This window comes from Heterodontus francisci, chromosome 7 (assembly GCF_036365525.1).
Source record: "Heterodontus francisci isolate sHetFra1 chromosome 7, sHetFra1.hap1, whole genome shotgun sequence".
In the NCBI taxonomy this organism is placed as follows: Eukaryota; Metazoa; Chordata; class Chondrichthyes; order Heterodontiformes; family Heterodontidae; genus Heterodontus; species Heterodontus francisci.
This window is the reverse complement of record NC_090377.1, coordinates 80395681-80410561: the sequence shown is the minus strand read 5'-3', so window position 1 is coordinate 80410561 and position 14881 is coordinate 80395681. Positions and strand designations below refer to the sequence as shown.

Here is a 14881-nt window from a genome sequence, read left to right as displayed (position 1 = left end):
TGGCGCTGGGCTGAAAAGGCAGGGGGAACCCCACCTCGGTCTTTTCATGCACTCCACCACCCCCCCCCCCCACCCCCCCACCCTCGGCACAATCCTCCGTTGTTCCAGAGGTGAAGTTTCCAGCGCCGAGACCCCCGTCCCTTTAAAGATGGGGATCCCACCTCCAAGAGCTGCCAATCACAGGACCGGCAGCTCAGCAGTATTGGCAGCGCTACCAGGACCGGTGGCCACTGACGGTACTGCAGAAGCGTCGGGCCCAGGCTCTGTGCTGGACCCTGAACCTCAGGTAAGTGAGACAAGGTCGCCGGGGCCAGGCCAGAAGGCCCCGACGAGGTAGGGGTGGGGGCGTGGTCGTAAAGTCCAGGGGGAGGGGGTCTTGGGAGTGGATTGTTTCCTGGCTGGGGCCCTCCCTGGGCCAAAGTCTGCCCGCTGAGGAGGGCCCCCCACCCCCCCCAAAGCCCGCAGGGAGAACACCTCGTTTTACAAGGTATCCTCCCCGCATGGTAGAGGCTCTACCTGCCGCTGGAGAAATCCCAGCGACAGGGGGAAGAGGCCCTTGAGTGGCCGTTAATAGGCCACTTAAGGCCCTCAATTGGCCTATCCCGCCATCATGAACATTGCTTGGTGACGGGACGGCGACGGGCCCTCCGCACCCCCTCACCCTCACCCGTCACGATTCTATGGGACACCCCAGCCTCCAACTGCGCCTTGGGGGGCCCATAAAATCCAGCCCAGATTTATGCAATCCATTACATTCCATTCCAAGTTTTGGCCCCCATGCTGGAACTAAACCACTTTTCCTTTAAAAATATGGAATTTTAAGATCTCAGTCCTCAAAAGTAAATTGTAAATTAGTTTATGGTCTACGGAAGGAATGGGCTTGACCAGCTAAATACCTCTTTCTTTTTATCTCAGTGTATTCTTATTGTCTTACCTCTAGAAACTTACAGAATTATGAGAGTCTTTCAATGTACAACTTTAAACAGATATTGGTATTGATATATAGAAGTCAAATATTGTTCAATTGTCAGTAAATTTGAGAAATTAAATACTATTTAAAATGAAAGCTCATTCTGGGTTCTTTTGTTCAGACAATTCACAGTTTGAAAATGCTGGAGGAGGACCTTATTCCACAGGTCAGTATTGACCTTGGTTGCAATCTTGAGTCCATTGTGGAGCTGCACGATAAATTCAATAAAGCAAAGCCACATTTGCAGGTAAGGGATGCTACCTTTCTAATAATTGGGAAGCTAAAAAATAGGAAAAGCCTGATAGCTCATGTAAAAAAAAACATATCATAGAAACCAGGAAGGTCGTAGATTCATTCCTCAGACTATGCCAGATTGATTGACCTGAGAGAGATGGTACAATTGGCTTCAGCGCCACAAACTAGGGAGGGAAAATTCGTTCAGTGTTCCACTCCTAATTGTTGGAAACTCGCATCAGTGAACATTGGATCAGGACAAGATTAAATTTGGAAGCGTTCCTCTCACAGTTGGATAACCTTCCTAGTGTCTAGATTCACATATGAAAAATGGTTACATGGACAAAGTATAGCAGGGCATCAGGAGAGGAGAGGTGTGAAGAAAATTAAATGTGGAAAGTGTTGCAGAAAATAATTCTTATCCCTAGTGTTAGAGATCTGAAATATGAGGAAAGGCTCCAGAAACTTGGGCTTTTCCACATTGAAAGTAGGCATCTGAGAGATGATAGTATAGAGGTATATAAGATAGTAAATTTTATGGGAAGTATTAATCCAGAAAATGACTTCAAATTTTCTTGTGAGATTACGCTAAGGTAGCATGGAAAGAAAGAAGGAACTTGTGTTTATCTAACCCCTTCACAACCTCAGGACATGTCAAAGTGCTTTACGGCCAATGAAGTACTTTTTGAAGTATAATCCTTGTTGTCATCTAAGAAATGTGGCTGCATAGCAAGGTCCCACAAACAGCAATGAAATAAATGACCAAATAATCTGTTTTAGCAATGTTGGCTGAGGGATAAATGGATGAATATTGATCAGGACACTGGGAGAACTCCTGCTCTTCTTCAAATAGGAACACTGGATCTTCTACGTCCACCCAAGAGGACAGGCAGGGCTGCAGTTTAACATTTCATCTGAAAGATGACACGTCCAACAGCGCAGCATTCTATCAATACTGCACTGAAGTGTCAGCATAGATTAATTATGTGCTCAAGTCTCTGGAGAGGGCTTTAACACATGACCTTCTTACCTTCACACTATTCAAAAGCAAATTTAAGCAGTCATCAGCAAGTTGTACTTCATAAAAAGTATGATCAATACATGGAATGGACTCCTGAATAGAGTGGTGGAGGTGAAAACTCTGGGATCCTTTAGGTACCAAATGGATGCTGCAATTGAGAGTTTTCGAATTTTTCTGGGAGGATAAACTAAGATGGGTTAAATAATCTTTTCCATAAATATCTTGTGATCTATCATATAAATTATATAAATTATTCCAGATGTGTAGCAAACCAGACAGAAAGATGAGCATACATAAGGATGTATTTATTATTAATTTTCAGATTTGCAATAAAATTGTTGTCTCTAATTTTGCTATTCATTTTGAATAAATATTGCAGTAAAATTGATCTCATGTTGCCACATGCATCTTGTAAGTTGAAAGCAATATTTTTGCCTGTGTGTGTATATATATATAGTAAAACCCAGTCTGAATGTAATGCTTTTTAAGAGGATTAAAATATTTACCATGGAATTATCTTCAATGGTTAGTTGTGAGCTGGAATGTGATGACTTACTTTTACTGCACATTACCATAGATTATTAATTCCACAGTACTGATTTGGTGATTTTCTTTTTATTACTAGCAGTTGAATGCTGAGGTGGAATACAGAATAAAAATATCTGAGCTTTTGACACTGAAGGGGGTTTTCCTAAAGGAAAGAAATGAAAAAATTATGGAGTTACTTAATGTTCATCAGCAAGTAAAGAATAAAATAAAGGATTATGAAATGGTTCTTCTTATGACAGTTAAATTTCATAAGACTACACAAGAGGTAGGCACTTAAATGAAAATATTTTAAGGTGGCTTTGATGATGTCTACATACTTTTCAGTTCTGTTATTTTATCCCATCTCTAATTTTGATTGTAATTATAATTTTAGAAATTAATTATCCTATATCTGTGGCTTTCACATAACATCTTTGCTTCTAAATTGGCATTCCCACATTTCTAACCTGTCTTCTATATATTTGATCTCTTATAGATTAGCATAGGCATGCTGACTTTTGAGTGAAATAATAGCATTCCATAGAATGAAGAAACATGTGGATCAAAGTTTTTCAGCTTAAGAAGTGTATCAGAAAAGTTGATTATTGTAAAAAGGAGTGAAATTGTGGGACTTCTACTGCATGGGAAAATGTGCTAATAGATTTTTTCATCCATACTTAGTGCTTCTCAAATGATTCCTACCCCTTTAGAAAACAAGTAATAAGCCATAGAAAAGATTTGGAAATAGTTGTAAAATTCTTGTTGTTGTGATCGAGGCAGGAGGAGTGCACTGTTTTTCTAGTTCCACTTGTCCACAGATCACAACATATATTCAATTTTTTACCTGGTTACGATACAGTCAATCATAGACTGTTTTTATCCCGGAATAAAATACACCAACCAAGTTTCTTCAATAAACAACAAAATTTATCAGTTTATTATAAAACAAGACATAACCGGTAATGAAGCAAAGCATTAACACACAGAGTGAAATATGCAAGTTCCCTTTTACCTTAGCCTGTCACACACACATACACAGGTCAACCGAAAAAAGAGATTATCTTTAGAGCTCTATTAGAAAAAAAAACAGAAAAAGAATACTTTGGTCAAATACTTGCTAATTCTTGAAGAAAAAAAGAGAAGATATGGAAAGATGTCAGATGTCCTTTGTTTTGGTTTGGCATCCCAAATATGTGTGGATGGCTGAGACTGGGATCTTCTTAGAACAGTTCTTTTCAGGTGATGTTGAATATCAGTTTGAGCAGACTTTCCAGGAAAAATGCAGCAACAGGGGTTTCAGTCAGTTTCTTATACTTGCTTCTCAGGGCTTCTTAAAGAGGTGGAAAAGTTGGCAGACTTTTTCAAAGAGATGGAAAAGCTGAGTCGGGGTTTGTTCCCTTGTCTTTTTAACACTGACCACCACCTCAACTCACTGTCCAAAGCAAAACCAAAAACAATGTCACAACAGTCAAGCCTCCTGACCCATATAAATCTTGACCTTTCACTTCTTTGTAAACATCTTTCCCCAAGTCAAAAAAAACTCCTGCTGGGTAATTATATGAAGACAGGTGACTTCCAGTAAGGTTTTTGGCACTCCTTGATTCTTCCATTAATTGATTGTTTTCAAACCAAGCCACAAAAATCTTCCAATGACCTCTTTTTTAAACAAAACACAATGTCCTGCATCTATGGAATCCTTTTCAGTTCTAAAACCCACGTCCTCAAAAAAAATTTAACAAAAAAATGGAAGCACTTGTAACATTGTAAAGACCTTGTTTAAAGCTAATAATGGTAAAACAAATAGAATTACAGAGGTGGGAAAGCTCTTCCAAAGGTGCATATGTAATTGCAAGTCAGAGCTGTGGACTGTCTAGTCCAAGAAGACATGCAAAAACAGTCAAACTCCTACACTGCATAGCCAATAGCTGTGAAGATTACAAAAGCCCTGAACATTTATGACACAAGCACCTCCCAGTCGCCCACAGGAAACATCACAGGAGTTGGACAATTTTGTTTGTACTGCTCCAGTAGGCAGGTCAGTGAAGCCCTGTGCCCCCTGACACCCACCTACTTACACTTCAGTAGTGACCTGCAGCAGCAAAAATAACAACCATATTTTGAAATTGCTGGTACCCCCAACATTTGTCGCTGATTGTATATTCGTACTGTACGCATATATGAACTAGGAGTAGGCCATTCGGCCCCTCAAGCCTGCTGTTCCATTCTATAAGATCATGGCTTATCTGTTTGTGGACTCAACTCCACTTTCCTGCCTACCCTGGATACCCTTTGAATCCCATGTTTACCAAGAATCTGTCTACCTCTGCCTTAAAAACATTCAATGACCCTGCCTCCACCACTCTCCGGGGAATAGTGTTCCACAGACTTACGACCCTCTGAGAGAAAAAAATTCTCTTCATCTCTGTATTAAATGGGAGATTCCTTATTTTTAAACTGTGCCCCCTAGTTTTAGACTTTCCCACAAGGGGAAACATCCGATCAACATCCACCCTGTCCATTCCCCTCAGGATCTCATAATTTTCAATAAGATCACCTCTCATCTTTCTAAACTCCAATGAATACAGACACAACCTATCCAACCTTTCCTCATAAAATAACCCTGTCATCCCAGGATTCAGTCGAGTGAACCTTCTCTGAACTGCTTCCAATGCAATTATATCCTTTCTTAAGTAAGGAGACCAAAACTGCACACAGTACTCACCAATGCCCTGTACAACTGTAGCAAAGCAGCTCTACTTTTATATTCCATTCCCCTTGCAACAAATGACAACATTGCATTTGCTTTCTTCATCACTTGCTGTACCTGCAGACTAACATTTTGTGTTTCATGAAGTAGGACACCCAACAGATCCCTCTGCATCTCTGAGTTCTGCAATCTCTCTCCTGTTAAATAATATGTTGCTTGTTTATTTTTCTGGTCAAAATGGACAAGTTCACACTTTCCCACACTATATTCCATCTGTCAAATCTTTGCCCACTCACTTAACCTATCTATATTCCTTTGCAGACTCTTTGGTCCCGATTTTAAGAAGCCCTCAACGATATGATCCGTGGTGGGTGGGGGGGTGGGGGGTGGTAGGGTAGGGCCTGAAGATGGCTCTGGATGAGGTCCGCCATGGACCTCGACGCCGGCAGGGCACAGCCCAATCCTCCCAACCGCGGCGAGCCTCCGTGACGGTCCCGCTGCTGCTGGGCAACAGGACCACAATTAACATATTCAAATCAATAAAATTAATACATTTAAATACATTTACCTCAGACTTGTGGGCCAGTGCTCCTGTGCCTTCAGATCCCCGTCCGAGGAAACAAGGCGTGACACAGGTGAGATGGGGGGAGGAAGTAAGTTTATCTGTGTGGGGGTGGGGGGTGGTCAGAGTCAAATACACGTAATGTGTGTAGGGGATGGTGGGAAGGGTTGAACCTTAAACTTTGTACAGTTTGGGGATGGGGGAGGTCAGATGTATGAGGTCAGTGTTTTGTTGGGGGGAAGGGCAAATAATTATTGTTGGCGGGTTGAAAAGCGGCAGAAGAAATATATTTATTTAATTTTGGGGGGATATTTCTTAAAAAATTTAAATATGCCAGCAGGGCTTTAAAAATGGCGCCAGCACCTGGACACAGGCAGCTGACGCCATTGCCGGGGACGGACAGCCCCGGCTATTTAAATGAGCTGCTGTGCTCAAGATTGCGACGGCTCTTTGGCATGCGGCCTGCACGGGCTTGCTGCCTAGAACAGTGGTGGGTTCTTAAAATCCAGCCCCTTATGTCCTCCTCACAACTTACTCTCCTTATGTCATCAGCAAATTTAGCAACCATGCATTCTGTCTCTTCATCCAATTCATTATTATAGATTGTAAATAGTTGAGGCCCCAGCACTGCTTCCTGTGGCACTCCACTAGTTACAGTTTTACCGACCTACTCTGAACTACATTGTAAAGTGGTCCTTATCTAATCCAAGTATCTTAAACATTGTTTTCATACCCTAAATGTCTGCTCAGTAAGGGTCTTTCCTCATCTAAGTGCCTTTACGTAACTGTTCTCTGTTGAGACATAGCAGTTGTCCTGAAATGTCATGGTAATGCTGTAAACCTCACATTTCCATAGGCATTGATCCTTTGTTCTCCTTCAAAGAACTATGGCATGCTTGATTGCCTCAGTATAAATGCATCATGTGATCTCAGAAGCATGTACTGATACTCATGGGCCCAGATCTTGCATTCAGTGGCGAAGCAACAGCGCTCGCTGCTGACCTCTAAGAAAGCTGCCCACAAATAACTCGCGAGTGCTATGACATGGGTTTCACATTTCCCAATGTTAATTTAAATCTGGCACCAAGTTGAGTGATCTCCAAGCATGCACCAACAATAATGTCATCACGTAAGGTAAGCACCCAATCACATTGAAGAATTCTCATAGACAGCAAACCAGGAAGAAAAATGCATCGATTATCCTTTATTTTTGATCAATTTTACAGAGAGCCAAATTAAAAATTGGGGCTTACATAAAGCTGAAATATCAAAAATAAACCTTATTTTTTATTATATTAAAAAAACTATGGAATTTTTATAATGGAAAGATTTGACGTTACATAAATATAAAATTAGTTTTCCAGGGTCAGAGACGTTTTTCAACAGTAGTTATGAACTTAGAATGCCATTAAAAATCCAATCATGCCTCATTAACAAGGTATAACTTTTCTGTGTGTTTCCAATAATGATATTACAGCATAAATGGGGAAGTTCTCATTAATTACTGCACTCATGCCACTGGTGAAGGGCACATTCTCATCAGGCCGACTGAGCCTAGAACAGCTTTGCAGTGTTGTCCATGGAATGCCATCCAGACATCCATTCCTGCATGATCTCATTTATGACAGATGACATTGCATATCAGGGTATTGAATTCCTGAGCCTTGCAGAGACCATCTGCCACACTTGTGCAGAAAAATTCTATGATTGCTCATCATCAGCATCAGTTTCAAAGCAGATTTAGTAAGATCTGTATCCTCATACAACTCTGGTGGAGGACTCAATATTGTGGACCCGAACCAATACCAACTGCCCCCTCCTGAACCACCCACATGGCATTCCATCAACACTGATGGTCTGTGCTTCAACCTGTGATTCTACCCCACCATTTCGATCTATATCTCCCACAGCATCTTTATCTGTGCTGCTGTATGATGCAAATGTGGATGGAAAAGATGGTGCTTTGGTGACTTTGACTCTTCTGGTTCTGCAGGAGAGTGACTGTCATCTATTTGCTTTGTTAATAATTAAGTAAGCTCACTTGTCCACATGAGTTGCGCATTGCTATTATGTGCTATATTGTATGATTGTATATGATCAGAGTGTGTGCTCACATTTAAATGCACATTACAAAGCATTGTAATAATATGCTGCATGTGGTGTATTCTATTGGCCACCAACTAGTGGGAAAGATACAGAGAAATTTTAATGCAAAGAAGTGTGGTGTGATACATTTTGGTAGCAAGAAGGAAATTACAGAGAGGTGCAAAAACTATACAGTAGTGGGACTTTGAATTATCCTTACAGAGACCTGGATATTAATAGTGTAAAGGCCAGAGAGGGAAAGAATTTCTGAAGTGTGTTCAGGAGAATTTTCTAGTTCAGTATGTTTCCACCCCAGTGAGGTAGGAAGCATTGCTGGATCTGGTTCCGAGGAATGAGGTAGGTCAAGTGAATCAAATGTCAGTGAGGGAACATATAGGGGGCAGTTATCATAGTATCATAAGGTTTAGATTAGCTATGGAAAACGACAAGGAGCAATCCAGAGTAAAAATACTAAATTGGAGGAGGGCCAATTTCAGCAGGGTGCGTGTGTATCTGTCCAGGTAAATTAGAATCAAAGATTTGCAGGTAAAACTGTAATGAAATAATAGGCTGCCTTTAAAGAAGATATGGTTCAGATACAGTCAAAGTACATTCCCACGAGGGGCAAAGGTAGGTCAAACAAAGCCAGAGCTCCCTGGATGACAGAAGCAATAGAAAGTAAGATGCAACAAAAATGAGGGCGTACGACAGATGTCAGCTTGATAATACAATTGCGAACCAAGCTGAATATAGAAAGTTCAGAAGGGAAGTGATAAAAGAAATGAGAAACAAAGAGAGGAGATGAGAAGAGACCCCAGCAGCTAACATATAAGGGAATCCAAAAGTCTTCTTTAGGCATATAGATAGTAACAAGGAAGTAAAGGAGAAGTGGGGCTGATTAGGGACCAAAGAGGAGATTTACGCATGGAAGCAGTGGGCGTGGCTGAGGTACTAAATGAGTACTTTGCATCTCTTTTTACCAAGGAAGAAGATGCTGCCAAAGTTAAAATGAAAGAGGAGGTAGTTGAGAGACTAAAAATTGATAAAGAGAAGGTATTCAAAAGTTTAGCTGTACTGAAAGTTGATAAGTCACCAGGACCATATCAGGTACATCTGATGATACTGAGGGAAGTAAGGGTGGAAATTCCAGAAGTACTGGCCAATCCTCCTTAGATACAGGGGTGGTGACAGAGGACTGGGAGAATTGCAAATGTTATACCCTTGTTCAAAAAAGCCTGTAAGGATAAGCCCAGCAACTACAGGCTAGTCAGTTTAAGCTGGATAGTGTGAAAGCTTTAAGAAATAATATTACAGGATAAAATTAGCAGTCACTTGGAAAAATGTGGGTTAATTAAAGAAAGCCAGCGCAGATTTGTTGAAGGCAAATCGTGTTTAACTAACTTGATTGAGTTTTTTGATAAGATAACAGAGGGTCATGTGGTTGATGTGGTAGACATGGACTTCGAAAAGGCGTTTGATAAAGTGCCACATAATAGGCTTGTCAGCAAAGTTAAAGCCCATGGCATAAAAGGAACAGTGGCTGAGTGACAGGAAACAGAGAGTAGTGCTGAACGGTTGTGTTTTTTGGACTGGAGGAAGGAATATAGTGGGGTTCTCCAGGTAGTGGTATTGGGACCACTGCTTTTTTGGTTCTATATTAATGACCTTGACTTAGATGTGCAAGGCACAATTTCAAAATTTGCAGATGACACAAAACTTGTATTGTGCACTTTGAGGAGGAAAGTGATAAATTTTAAGAGGACCAAGACAGGCTAATGGAAAAGGTAGGCACTTGGCAGATCAAATTTAATGCAGAGAAGTGTGAAGTGATACATTTTGATAGCAAGAATGAGGAGCGGCAATATGCAATAAAGGTTACAATTATAATGGAGGTGCAGGATCAGAAGAACCTGGGGTATATAGGCACAAATCACTGAAGGTGGCAGGGCAGATTCAGAAAGCACTTAATAAGGCATCCGGGATCCTGCTTTTTTATATTTATGATTTATTCTTTTGGGCCTCCTTATCTCGAGAGACAATGGATATGCGCCTGGAGGTGGTCAGTGGTTTGTGAAGCAGCGCCTGGAGTGGCTATAAAGGCCAATTCTGGAGTGACAGGCTCTTCCACAGGTGCTGCAGAGAAATTTGTTTGTCGGGGCTGTTGCACAGTTGGCTCTCCCCTTGCGCCTCTGTCTTTTTTCCTGCCAACTACTAAGTCTCTTCGACTCGCCACAATTTAGCCCTGTCTTTATGGCTGCCCGCCAGCTCTGGCGAATGCTGGCAACTGACTCCCACGACTTGTGATCAATGTCACAGGATTTCATGTCGCGTTTGCAGACGTCTTTATAACGGAGACATGGACGGCCGGTGGGTCTGATACCAGTGGCGAGCTCGCTGTACAATGTGTCTTTGGGGATCCTGCCATCTTCCATGCGGCTCACATGGCCAAGCCATCTCAAGCGCCGCTGACTCAGTAGTGTGTATAAGCTGGGGGTGTTGGCCGCTTCAAGGACTTCTGTGTTGGAGATATAGTCCTGCCACCTGATGCCAAATATTCTCCAAAGGCAGCGAAGATGGAATGAATTGAGACGTCGCTCTTGGCTGGCATACGTTGTCCAGGCCTCGCTGCCGTAGAGCAAGGTACTGAGGACACAGGCCTGATACACTCGGACTTTTGTGTTCCGTGTCAGTGCGCCATTTTCCCACACTCTCTTGGCCAGTCTGGACATAGCAGTGGAAGCCTTACCCATGCGCTTGTTGATTTCTGCATCTAGAGACAGGTTACTGGTGATAGTTGAGCCTAGGTAGGTGAACTCTTGAACCACTTCCAGAGCGTGGTCGCCAATATTGATGGATGGAGCATTTCTGACGTCCTGCCCCATGATGTTCGTTTTCTTGAGGCTGATGGTTAGGCCAAATTCATTGCAGGCAGACGCAAACCTGTTGATGAGACTCTGCAGGCACTCTTCAGTGTGAGATGTTAAAGCAGCATCGTCAGCAAAGAGGAGTTCTCTGATGAGGACTTTCCGTACTTTGGACTTCGCTCTTAGACGGGCAAGGTTGAACAACCTGCCCCCTGATCTTGTGTGGAGGAAAATTCCTTCTTCAGAGGATTTGAACGCATGTGAAAGCAGCAGGGAGAAGAAAATCCCAAAAAGTGTGGGTGCGAGAACACAGCCCTGTTTCACACCACTCAGGATAGGAAAGGGCTCTGATGAGGAGCCACCATGTTGAATTGTGCCTTTCATATTGTCATGGAATGAGGTGATGATACTTAGTAGCTTTGGTGGACATCCGATCTTTTCTAGTAGTCTGAAGAGACCACGTCTGCTGACGAGGTCAAAGGCTTTGGTGAGATCAATGAAAGCAATGTAGAGGGGCATCTGTTGTTCACGGCATTTCTCCTGTATCTGACGAAGGGAGAACAGCATGTCAATGGTCGATCTCTCTGCACGAAAGCCACACTGTGCCTCAGGGTAGACGCGCTCGGCTTATATATATATATATATTTATAAATAGAGGAATAGTGAACAAAAGCAAGCAAGTTATGCCGAACTTTTATAAAGCACTGGTTCAACCCCAACTGGAGTAAGGTGTTCAATTCTGTGCACTGCACTTTAGCAAAGATGTGAAGGTATTGGAGAGGTGCAGAAACGATTTATGAGAATGGTTCCAGGGATAAGGGACTTCAGTTACGTGCATAGATCGGAGAATCTGGGGCTGTTCTTCTTAGAAAAGAGAAGGTTGTAAGGAAATTTGATAGAGCTCTTCAAAACCATGAGCAGTCCAGACAGCACATAGGGAGAAACTGTTTCCATTGGTGGAAGGATCGAGAATCAGTGGACACTGATTTAAGGTGAATGGCAAAACAAAAGCAACAAGAGGAAAAACTTTTTTATGCAGTGAGTGGTTAGGATCTGGAATGCACTAACTAAAATTGTGATGGAGGCAGATTCAATCGGGGTTTTCAAAAGGGGATTGGGATAAGCATTTGAAGTAAAATAATTTGCATGGCTACTCTAAAGGGAGGGGGAGTGGGATTAGCTGAATTGCTCTTGCAGAGAGCCAGCATGGACACGACAGGCTGAATGGCCTCCTTCCGTGCTGTAACCATTCTATGATTCTATGGTCCATGCAGCCTCCTCCAACCACCAAAGAATCAAGTTTTCCAAATTTTAAAATTGTAATACCTTACTTGGTACATTCTTGATAGCATTTTCTGCATCAGTGTAGCTCTTTAAAAGTGCAACTTGCAGCTTTTGGTCCTGAAGCCTGTGTTGACCATATGGCAATATATCCCTGTGTATTCCTCATTCACAGCTTATTTGCAGTTTTTCCATACACACCAAATACTTCATCAGGACAGGTGTGTAGAATGTAATTAATTACAGTGAGGTGCTGTACCATAAAAACTTTTTATCTGTGAGTAATCTGCTTGTAATTTTAATACTTGACTTAAAGAATATGGCCACAAAATGCGGCTCTATAGCATCACTGGTGTTGATACTACAGGAGCCTGGAGTCATAAAAGTGGCGGCCAATTTGCTTCTGGCAAGGATGGCGCTGTCAGTGGCCATGAAGGCCACAGTGGTCCTCAATTTCTATGCTAGCAGATCATTCCAGGCTGCATACAGTGATGCTACGACCAGGTGAGAAAGGTGTCTAGGGGTCTTTTACCGTCTCCACCTGGTCCTATTGTAACAGGGTTTGATTTTTAAAAACACTGTGTTTTGAGCTCCCCTTTGGTGAATCCTTGTTCACCACGTTCCAATTATAAGGCAAAGAAATGAGCACACCAGGTTTTCTTAGGTTTAAAGAAGAAAAGTGAAAATTATTAAACTTACTTAAACTCTGATTCGGTTCACGCTTACGGATATACGACACACCCATACTCGCTTGCATGCGCGATACACACATGCAAATAGGGACAGGAAAGAGCAAAAGAAAAATAAAGTAGAGAGGTTTGAGACAATCTCTGAAGGGGGTTTCTTGTTACTGTTTCTGTGTTTCCAGCTCGCTATAGAGTCTTTGATTGTAGACAGCTCTTACGTTTCGTTGGGGCCCAGTATTCTTCTTAAACCTTGTTCATGTCGGAGACTTTTCTCTCTTTGAGTTCACATGTCTTTCATGGGTCTTCGGTTCCATGAGTAAGAGATGGGAGCAGACAGGAGAGAGGTGTTCTCAGTCCAGGAGCAAACAGCTTTCTGAGTTTCTTTCTCTCAACAAGTTCAAATTCAAACAGCCAGTTAGTCATGTGAGTAAACTGGCCTGACCAGGTCTTCTGTGTATTGGAGAAGCAGGGACTGGGTCCTTTGTTCCTACACTGTCTGCTAGCATGCAAATATCTTTCCAGTCAGGGGCTTGGCAATTCCTTGTGACAGGCCCTCTTTTCTTCACAGCCACAATTTTAAGTTTTAATGTTCATGTGGCAAAATAATATGTGCCACAGTCTTGGCAGGTGGGGGCCTGCATGGCAGCTCCACACCCAGGGGAATGAAATGCCATTTGAAACGCAATGATGCATTTCATTACAAGGTTTGAGAGAAATATAAGATACAGAAAGAAAAACCATGCATTCCTCTCATTCATTTCTATTCATTCATCAATATTAAAGCTTATTAAAATGGTCTTTTCTGGGTACTTGTGCTGCTTTAGTGTTAGTAGTGGGCGAGAATATGCTGAACTCTCTGTGTCATGAAAAGACTTTTGACTTCCCTTTTCCTCTGACTGTGGGGGTGGATTCTTTGTTAATCTCTCCCTTGTTCTCTGGGACACTCCTACCTGCAGATATTTGTGCAGACTTGACTGCACTTTCCTGTGACACTTCAACTAGGTGAGGCATCACCCTCACTCTTTCTCTGCCCCCTAGAGGTCTCTGTTTGTCTCTGCAGATTCCTGTAAATGCTGTTAGCAACTCTGGTGGGGTGCTTCTAGAGTCTGCATTTACGTAGGAGAATGTGGGGTCTAACCTTTCACATTTTGCGGGGTTGGTTGACCAGACAGTAGGGGATTTCATCTGGGATTCTTCCCAGACTTCCTTTAACCTGTCCCCTTGGTCACTTTTTTCCCTTCTTTTTCTAAGCGTTTTCCAGCTGTGTGCCCTTTTGTTCTCAGCGGGGGTCCCTTATAGTTCACCAGCCCTTTGCACATGTGGCAACCTGGCACATGTGGCAACTCTTGCAGTACTCCACTTCATCTTTGTGGAGCTTTGGCCAGTCAAACTGTTGCCTTATGTGGGCTTTGGTCTTTCATATACCAGCATGTACAGTCACTGTAGTCTCGTGGGCCCTCTTAATATTTCTCCCCGGTACCTCTGTGACACCACTAACTGGTGAACTAATGTCCGCTCCTTTCCCTCAGGTCTGTGAGGAGATCTCCATTTCCTCATCAGTACCTCATTCTTTAAATAGTAGCAATCAGGGACTCCCTCTGCTTCACTTCAGACTGGGCAGCCTGTGCTAACTCTCGCAACACTGGGTCAGCTCACTGAGCCTCAGCTAGGGAAAATACATTTAATTCATTCCCTGGGTCTCCTAACTTTCCAAAGAAAGTCTCAGATAGACAGACCTGGCCATCTGCCTGCAGTGCCAAAGCAGTCTCCTCTGGGGGAACTGGTTTGATCATGGCCTAACGCATTATACATTCAGGGACACTGCAGGGGACCGTCTCCCGCCACTGCCCTGTAACTCTGACCTCCTGCGGTCTTTCTTCCACTACTGGGTGGGCTACTACCTTCACCCCCGCCAAATCATTACCTAGGAGCAGGTCATCCCC

The 14881-nt window shown here is 42.7% G+C and overlaps 1 protein-coding gene across 1 annotated transcript in view; it reads left to right on the top strand.

Annotated features, from left to right (window-relative positions):
- Positions 1-14881, top strand: part of ccdc141 (coiled-coil domain containing 141) — a 217649-nt gene that overhangs the window by 156226 nt on the left and 46542 nt on the right. The window contains exons 14-15 of the mRNA XM_068035521.1: positions 1092-1217; positions 2851-3039. Coding sequence (XP_067891622.1) covers positions 1092-1217; positions 2851-3039 — 315 coding nt within the window. The remainder of the gene's footprint in view (positions 1-1091; positions 1218-2850; positions 3040-14881) is intronic.